This window comes from Armigeres subalbatus, chromosome 1 (genome assembly GCF_024139115.2).
Source record: "Armigeres subalbatus isolate Guangzhou_Male chromosome 1, GZ_Asu_2, whole genome shotgun sequence".
Lineage (NCBI taxonomy): Eukaryota > Metazoa > Arthropoda > Insecta > Diptera > Culicidae > Armigeres > Armigeres subalbatus.
In genome coordinates this window covers 91,348,760-91,358,361 of record NC_085139.1, presented here as the reverse complement: position 1 = coordinate 91,358,361, position 9,602 = coordinate 91,348,760, and the positions used below count along the sequence as shown (strand labels likewise).

At 39.6% G+C, this 9,602-nt stretch overlaps 1 protein-coding gene across 1 annotated transcript; it reads right to left on the bottom strand.

The window, feature by feature from the left end:
• Window positions 1-2,417: 2,417 nt before the first annotated feature.
• LOC134222551 (uncharacterized) lies at window positions 2,418-5,466 on the bottom strand. The gene is made up of 2 exons (XM_062701745.1): window positions 5,064-5,466; window positions 2,418-4,494 (listed from the first exon to the last, which is right to left on the bottom strand). Exons 1-2 carry the CDS (start codon window positions 5,114-5,116, stop codon window positions 3,204-3,206), a joined length of 1,344 nt encoding a protein of 447 aa, XP_062557729.1. The 5' UTR covers window positions 5,117-5,466; the 3' UTR covers window positions 2,418-3,203.
• Window positions 5,467-9,602: the final 4,136 nt, after the last annotated feature.

Sequence of the window (9,602 nt, the reverse complement as noted above, 5' to 3'; positions counted from 1 at the left end):
TTTAAGATCGTTCACGTTTCGAGCGTATTGAACTCCGTTAGCACTCATAACAACGACTTTACAACCTTGTATCGCGACAACCGTGTATCGTTCAGAGGAAAATGTGGGGTCGGATTTTGATTTCTTTGCTGGGTCATCAAGACAACATCCCCACACGCATGTCAGATAATTTTGCTCCTCTCACCGCATCTGCATATTGCTTACTAATAAGTTTATTCTCACTATCCTCTTCTCGGTGTTAGTTCTGTCTAAGCTTTTCTTTTTCTCATTCCACAGACTGGGAAACGTTCCCCTGTACTTCCAACCCACCAATAGCTCAAACGGGGTCACTTTAAGCCTGGAGTGTAGTACTAATGTGTTGTGATGGTGGACGTACCGATCAAGTGCAAAACGCCAATTTTCGTTGTCAATCTTGGAGGCCGCCAGGGCTTTTATTATACCCTGGTTCTGACGCTCCACGGCGCCATTGGATTGAGGACAGAAGGGCACTGATTTCCGCACCCTAACACCTTTGTCCTCCCAAAAGTTGCAAAACTGTGCACTTTGGAAGGGAGGGCCGTTATCGCTTTGAAGGATCCTTGGACACCCCCAAAGCTTGAAGATGTCGCATAACGCAGCATTGGTGCTATCCGCATTCAAACGATGCATTTCGGTAACCGACAGATGCCGAGAATAGGTGTCCACTACGACGAGAAATTCTCCGGACCCAAATCCTGGCACCGAGAGGAAATCTATTTGCAGGATTTCCCAGGGTCCGTCTGGAAGCTCCCTCGATGACAGTGGGACTGGAGGATTTTTCCTTCCAAGCATCGTACATGTCTCACAAGACTTAACGAAACGTTCAGCATCCTTGGCCATTCCTGGCCACCAAAAGAATTCTCGCATAACTCTTTTCATAGCCACTTCTCCTACGTGGCCGCCATGCGCTGCATTCAGTGCCTTTGGCCGAAGTGATGAGGGTAGTACGATTTTATCTGCTTTGAACACCAGGGATCCTAGATTATGAAGTTCTTTCTTTTGTGGCTCGAATGGTCGTAGGTTGCGTGGCCAAACATCGAGTTGCACCGCAGTACAAAGCTGTTGAATGTCTTCATCAATTTCTGACTGAACCTCTATTTCCGCCAAGGTAATGTCCATGCCTCCATCTAGCGCATATAACAAATGATGATCGTTTTCTTCTTCAAAGGGCTTGGCTGTCTGAGAACAACAGATTAACCGAGATAACGCATCCGCAACATTATCCTTACTAGAAACTCGTTCAACGGTAAAATCAAACGGCTGTAACCTAAGCGCCCAAGCTTCCGCCCTCGAAACTGCTCTTTTACCGATCCGATGATTGTCGTTGAAAATGAACTCATTAGCTGCAGCATCTGTTCTCACGATAAAGGTCCTTCCCGTCAGGTAAAACGAAAAACGTTCTATACCCCACACAACCGCTAAGGCCTCTCTATGGGTCTGTGGATATTTCTGTTCCGTGGACGTAAGGGCTTTTGAAGCACATGCTATTATCCTCGGTATGCCTGCCATGGAGAATTGAGCAAGCATAGCTCCTAAACCAACTGCTGACGCGTCCACAAACAACTCCGTACGATCCGTATTACTGAAGTATCCCAAGGTTTTGATTCTTTCCAGCATGGTTTGTTGCAGGTTCACAAACTCCGCTTCTTCTGCCTCGGTCCAATAAAACTTGTCTGAACTAGACAAAGTTCGGAGGCATTGGGTTGCTGTCGCTCTATGCAGCATGAACCGATCAACGTAGGTAATCAACCCGAGAAAACTCTTAACCTCCGAGCAATTTTGTGGTCTCCGGAAATTCTTTATAGCATTCAGCTTCTCTTCTTCAATCTGCCAACCGTCTGGCGTCAAAACGAATCCCAGGAATTCAACTTCTTGGCTGCTGAAATTACATTTCGAGTGATTGATTCGAACGTTATGCTCCCGTAAGCGATCGAGTACCACCGCCAGGTTTTGATCATGTATCTCCTTCGTGGCTCCGTAAACTAGTATATCGTCTTGATAATTCCTCACCCCTTCGCAACCGCCCAGTATCTTTCGTTGCAATACTTCTTGAAAGATATCTGGGGCGTTGCATAAGCCGAATGGCAACCGGACACAGCGGAACATACCAAACTCCGTAAGAAAGTTGGTTAAGTGCCGACTGTTCTCATGAAGTTCAATATGAAAATAGGCGTTACTCAAATCAATGGTGGAAATGCGCCTTGCTCCATTCAATTCCGCCAGATTTTTTCCAAGGATGGGTATGGCAAACGATGTACGCAAAATGTGTTGATTTGGGCCGCGCAGATCAATCACTAGTCGGAAGTCCTCTTTTACCTTTGGAATAACTAACATTGATGAGCAGAATGACACGTCCATGTTATCCTCAACGCGTTCTATGATATTCGACGAAACTAGCTGTTGTAGTCTTTGTTCAACCAGAGGTTTAACTGCCAATGGTATGTTGAAAAAAATGTTACGGCAGGGCGGCTTTGTTGTGTCATACTTGATTTCAACCGGAGGAATGTTAAATTTAGGGAACACATCGCCTAGATTTACCGTTGCTATTTGATTCTCTTGACGCCCGTGATGATCAAATAAACCCTGTGGCCTTATCGGGACCTGTAGACCCAACAAGAGTACACTGTATCGAGTAGCGGTAGTTCGGCCGAGTAAAGATTGGGCCTCCCTGACGATGTAAAATTTTTCCAAAAACACTGGACGATCGTCTGTAATGAACAAGAACGCCTCAAAAGTCCCCAACACAGCTATTTCGCCTGATGCCGCATAAGCCCTAAGAGTTCTATCTGATCCCTGCTGTATATTATGCAAACCATCTCTGTAGCTTCCTATTCCGCATAACTGCTTGAAGTAATCTTCAGAAAGGGTATTGACTTGCGCGCCGGAGTCTATTAGAAACTTACATGGCATACCGGCAACTGTAGCAACGACGATTCCGCTATCTCTACCTGTCGATACCAGGGCGATATCATACGATACGTTTTTAAAGAACTCCGCAGCCTGTGGAGACATGAACTATTTTTGAATACTGTGGTTTTCGTATTTTACTAATAAGCGTGCAACGTCTTCAATGAAAAGGGATATTTTTTTTTTATGCTTTATTAAACAAAATTCATATTCATCTTAGAAAATTTAGAATTAGAAATTTCCCTTTTCCTGTTTAGATATAAACGATGCTATAATATTTAGGCAACATCACTTACGCTATGTTCACTGCTTTTCTCAGGGGTGTCCTCTCCCGTCTTGACGATTGCCGCTACCTCCGACTGTCTAACCTCGGATGATCTTTCTGCTTGACGATTCTTGTCGTCCTCACGAACCATCGAACGACAAGCTCTCTGTAGGTGCCCTTTTCCACCGCATTTCAAACAGTACATATTGATCGCGCTGCAGTTGAACGACTTGTGGAATAGGCTGTGACAACGGAAGCATCTTTCCGGAGTTTCAGTTTCTCCACGCCATGCGGAAGCATTTCTACCGCGATTAACAAGAGCTCCTCGATACCCCGACTGTTGACCATGGTACCTTCCCCTACCAAATGTCTCGTTCCGTCGCTGAAGTCCACCGCGACCGGTGAACTGAGTCGCTGGTGCTGCTGCTACCCGCGCTATTGTAGCCGGCTCGGTTTTACCGTGCTTCAGATGGAAAAATTCTTCGTTCAAACGGATCGTTTCCAATTCTCGAACTTTGTCGACTAGATCCGTAAATGTGCCTTTTCGGCTCAACAGTTTCAAAGCCATAGTGCGCACATCACGATTTGAAGCGTGCTCGGCCACCGCTCTTACTATCTCCTCGAACTCTTTGTCGTCTCCGAATTCGCACATGCGAGCGACTGCTCCTATACGCATAAGGAAAGAAACGTCCGACTCATCCTGCTTCTGAGTGATGAGCGCTAGCTTCCGTCTCTGAAGCATCACATCCGAAGCGGAAGAAAAATAAGTTTTCAAGCGATACATTGCATTTGAAAACGGAAAATTGACTTCATCGGGGGCATTCTCAACGTTTCGTGTGTTCTTGAAGATATCCAATAGTTTTTGTCCGGCTTTTACTTTAAAGATGATATACTGCGTTGCCTCATCAGCCACCCCCGCTAGCTTGAAAGAGTCCGTCAGTAGATCTCTCCACGATTCAAAGTCGTGTCTTCCAATTTCGTCAAGCCCTGACGAAGGTTTGCACTCTGGAACCGAAATTGATGAAACCGAAATCTGGTTCACTGATGACATAAAGCGTGTTATCTCCGCGTTTGTGTTTTCTCCCTGTCGACCAGCGCGATGTGTGCTCGACGGCCTCATGTCTGCTATAAACTCTTCGCTATTTACGTCGCTCGAAACACTTCGTGGAGCCGTCAGGCTAGTTTGTAAAGCTGCAATCGTTTCTCTGGCCTTTTCCAAATCTTCCATCAGCTGGACGTTAAGGGCTTTCGATTCTGAAAGCTCTTTTATGACAGTATCCAATTTCGCAGACTTCTTTGATTTTCTGTTTAAGTAAAAGAGACCATTTGATATAGGAGTTAGATTTCAAATCTAATCAATATTTTGACTTTTCATTCCACTTTTTTTTTTGCCAATCTTTTTTTTTTTTTAATTAATTTTTTTTTTTTTTTTGCTTTTTACACCCTTGTTTTGCCAATTCCAACATTTTTTTTGCTTCTTATTTTCAATCTTCTTTTTTTTTTTGCTGATTCCAACCACCATTTTTTTTTTTTGCTTGCTTTTGTTTCGAATGCTTTTTTTCACAATTATCTTTCAACTCGTTTTCCACTCTTTTCCTTTTTTTGAAAGGGATTCTTTTCACTTGCCTTTTTTTTGTCCATCTCTATTTTTTTGCCGCTTAATCCTTTATTTTTTTTGCCATGCCTCCTTTTTTTTGCCATTACTTCGCTAAAGTTATCACGTTGTTTGCCATCTTAATTTTTCCATATATTTTTTTTCATTCCTTTCGTCATATTTCTCATGTCATATAGCTTTCAATGTACAGTAACACTGTTGTTCCTTCTGTAACAGTTATAGTTACAAAGGAATAAGCCTTCCTTGAATTTTACTTACCGAGGGGGAGCATCGGCTGCGCCAATGTCGTGCTTCGGCCGCTTCCCTACCATTTTTTTTCCAACGATGTCGAAAACGCGTGCGTTCGTTTGGAATTTAGTGAACAGAATGACGACTTCGACCTTTCTTTACGGCTTGGAGAATCGCATTCCCCCTTCTCTAACCGTCTCTTTTTCTTTCTACCGCTAAACAATAGCTGTAGCACTAGCATTCTCTCTCTCCCTTTCGATTTTCAATTTCAAAATTTGTGTGACCCGATGAACATTTTTCGAACTTCTCGTCCTTTTCTTAGACTTCGAATCGGTCTCTGGTTTACTCGCTCTAGAATGAATCATCGAATTACCATAACTCAATTATGCACTCTATGAATAGTTTACTCATTAATCTAGTTCTAACCCTACTCGCTACAGGGGTGGTAGAGGGTATTGTTTAGTTATCGATCAATTCAGCACGACTTCTAAACCCATTTATCGATGTCCACCAAATTTGGAACTTATATTATCTGTCTAAGGAAGACTATATCAGACTGGGTAGAAGTGTCTTAGCTGAATGAGAGGGATTGTATATTTATTAGCTGAATGAGAGGGAGTGTATATAAAAAGTCCGAATTCTTTAAAAATAGCTAATCCTCAAGAATAACATTTTCCCGGTAATATCATTAAGCGTTTGCCCGGAATATGGCATCGATGGATGTTTTTCTTTCCTTATAAAAAGACGTTTGCCCGGAATAAGGCTTTTCAAACCCACGATCCCTTCTTCAGAATCTGTCAATGTTTCCAAAAGCTTTCTTTTAATCAAATGATAAAGTATGACCTGTTGACCAATTGGTTTTGTCATTTTTCGATTTTAAAAGAAAACTGCAAACCAAACTGGCAATTCCGAGCAAGGCCGGGTACATAAAGCTAGTATTCAAATAAATTAAATATTTTGATCAGGAATCTCAAACCAAATACAGAAGCCTATCTATGCTGTTTTGTATGTATTTAGCATGGATCGACTTTTCTTAGGCTTTTTAACAGTTAATGACAACATACACGCAAAAAAAGCGTTCATGAATTCGTGAACTAGCAAGTTCACGGTGTATTTTTTCGTGAACAACAGCCACGGATTCGGGAACAAAATCACGTTTTCTGGAACGTTCTGGAAAACGTGACTGGTGTTCCCGAATCCATGAATTAAATCACGGTGTATTTTTGCTGGTTCACGAATTCGGGAACGTTTTATTTTGCGTGTACAGTTTCACTTCAATAACTTTTTTTTGCTTAGCGCAGGGACAGACATTCCAATTTCCATATTAAGTTCATTCTTGCCAAGTAGGCCAAATATTCTTTTTTTCCAAATCTGCTTTACCACATATTTTTAAATCATGTGATTCTTTTCGAAACATTAAGAATCATTCAAAACCTTTCTGCATAATTCTGAATTTTTCAAAATTATTTACTGTAAAAGAACGACGACATAAAAAATAATTTGTAAATTAGCTGAACAAAATCGAGTTTATGGCAGTTTCAAACCGAGCTGTAAATCAGCTGCTTCTGCTTCTGCTGTTTCTGCTTATCTCTCCAATGCCCAGACCGGCTTTAAGGCTAATTTAAAGTGCGGAAAACGTGTCACGGGATTTGGTCCTCCATGCATTTTTAAAAGGGCGGGATTCAATAAATTTATAATATAAAATGAAATAATATAAAATTTCAAAATTCCTCATCTGTTTTTTTTATATTTAAAAAAATGCGTAAATTTTTGTTCCTTTGTGCTTTTGTCCGCGTCCCTTTGAATAGTAAAATTGTGATTTAGTATTTTTCTATAATAAGTTAGAAGGTTATGTTGGTGAATGATTACCATACGTACCGTATTTAACGGGACAGTCCCGTTTTTTAGACCTAATTGTGCTGTCCCGTCGTAATCTAAAAAATCCTCAATTTGTCCCGTATTTATATTGATTCTTTCAAAGAGCTCCAAAATATTATTCAAACAAATACATTATTTTAGGCAAACAAACAACAAAATCAATAGACAAGATTCCCAAGGTGTAAGGCTACTTTAAGCATCATTTAAATCAATTTCGATGAAAAAAACGTGAATAGATAAGATTTAACATCTGCCGGGTTGTTACGGAGATCCTGAAATATTTTCCGCGCCAAATCCGCGCTGACTAAAATCAAATCCGCGCCATTTCCGCGCGACATGAAATCCATTTCGCGCCAAATCCGCGCGACCCAGAACTAAATTTTAAGCAAATACACGTGAAATATCAATTTTGGTTTCCACAATCTACTAAACGTCTTCTCTTCGAGATCGTTTTTTAATATTCCTGATTTTAAATATGATTAAAAGCTTCAATTTTGCACTTGTTTGTACCAAATTTAAAAAAGGACTAAGAAAATCTCAGTTAATTTAACAACCCCCACCGACCATCTAAGTTTTCACCACTAGAAATACTGAAGCTAAGAAAACAAGAACTAAACAGCCAAAACTATTTCAATACGCACCGCTTTTTAAATGAGATGATGATTTTGACATTTTTTGTTCCGTTATTGTCAGTGGAATTCGGCACAAAGATGCAGATCATAATTGATGAATAGATGAACTTGGCAAATAACAAAAAATAACAAATAACAAAAAATCTTCTAAAGTAAAAAATTATGCAACTTTGTTGTAATTATAAAATTGCATAGAGCTTCGAATATTCCCGAGAATATCTGTCGAAATTCATCCTGGTATTCTTGCAAAAGTTCCCCAGGGAACTTATGCGGAAATTCATTCTGGAATTTTGTTATAAATTGAATATAATAATTTGATGAAAATTCAAGTAAATTATTCAAAAACAACCTGCGGAAAATCTTTAGAGACTACATGCGGACATCCCTTCATTAATTCCTGTGAAAAACGTTTTGGAAATTCATGCAGAAATTGACTGCGGGTGACTTGCTGCGTAAAAACTTCCGAAAAATCTTTCGTCAAATTCGAGGCGCAATTTGTACCGCTGATTACCGTGTGATTACCGCTAACAAAATGTTTGAGAAAATCGCAACGTGAATTCTGGGAATTCTGGGAATCTGGGAAAAAATCTTCCGGAAATACATTCGGAGTTTCCTTCATGAATTCCTGTGGAAATCGGTTTGGAAATGTCTGAAGACTTCCTCTGGTGAATGCCGGTGAACAACATTCCAAGAATTCTTTCGTAAATTCAAGGCAACATTACATTAATTGCTGTGGTCATTTCAAGACAAAATTTTCAAAACGACTTATCTGCTTTTGTAAACAAAGATTCAAACGACGATTTGACGAATCTGATAGCTCTCCCACGCAAACCAACACCACCAATAGGTAGGTGTAGGTTTCCGCTACCTGTTGATGGTGTTAGTTTGCGTGGGAGAGCTATCAGATTCGTCAAATCGTCGTTTGAATCTTTGTTTACAAAAGCAGATAAGTCGTTTTGAAAATTTTGTCTTGATTTACGCAGAAATTCCCCCAATTTTTTTATAATTTAACGGATTCTAAATGCTGCAGAAATCCTCTTTAGGCTGTAGACATTGATTTATTAAATTCTTCATTGAATCCTTATCAAAATTTCTTAGTAGGTTTCGTAATTTTTCTGTGTGTATTCCTGTGAAAATATCATCGGAGTTATCCGAAAATATTGCAAAAAATACTCATGAAATTACTTTGTACGTTTGTACAGGAATATCTTTTGAAGATCTCCTTTTAATATTTGAACAAATTTCTGCGGAAGCACTTACCGTTTTGATTCAAATTCCGAATGTGACTCATATTCCAAACACTCGTTTCAAAAAGGCAATTTTGGCTTTTTTTTGTGTGTTTTTATCCATAGGAGCTTGAGTTCGTTTGTAATCCTTATGCTCAGTTTGGAAAACCGATGAAAATTATAGTGTTAGGGCGCTAAAACGCCAGTGTTCGGAATATGAGTCATGTTCGGGATTAGAGTCAATACGCTAACGAAAATGAAGCCCATCTAGATAGACCATAAAACAAATTTTCAAATAAACGTCCGGAGAATCCTGAGATCTAGCATTTTATTTATTAAATTTTCACCTTAAACTAAATCCGCGCGAAGTCCTAAAATCGTTATGTAAATTTGCACCAAATCCGCAAAAACCGCGAAATCCGCGTAGTCGGAACATCCCTGCATTTGTTCTCATGCGCCAACAATATTCATGGAAATAATTAAAATTACATTTTCTTGTTTGGATTCTTGTTATTCTTATATGCAGATTTTTCCCACTTATATTCATGATAACGAGATTTTCGCAAAACCTTAGGCAGAGTACTTTGACTATTGTTTGTTATTTTCAATTGTTCAGAATTGGAAAAGTTTTTTATATTGGTCAAAAATAAAATCATTAATGCATGTCTAAGAGTAGATCAAAATAAAATTTCAATATTCTACTTTATTTTAAATATTGAAAATTGCGTAATTTTCTGTTCCTTTGTGTTTTTGTCCGCGTGCCTTTGAAGAGTGAAATATTTGTAGTTACGTATTTTTCCACAACTAGCTTAATTCAATAGAATGTAATGGTG

What these genes read in the sequence shown, in the direction of transcription:
- LOC134222551 (XM_062701745.1), bottom strand. Translation starts at nt 5,116, where the DNA reads ATGGTAGGGAAGCGGCCGAAGCACGACATTGGCGCAGCCGATGCTCCC. An exon ending in GCAGCCGATGCTCCCCCTCG is followed by an intron (nt 4,495 to 5,063) that starts GTAAGTAAAATT and finishes TTACTTAAACAG; the next exon opens with AAAATCAAAGAAGTCTGCGA.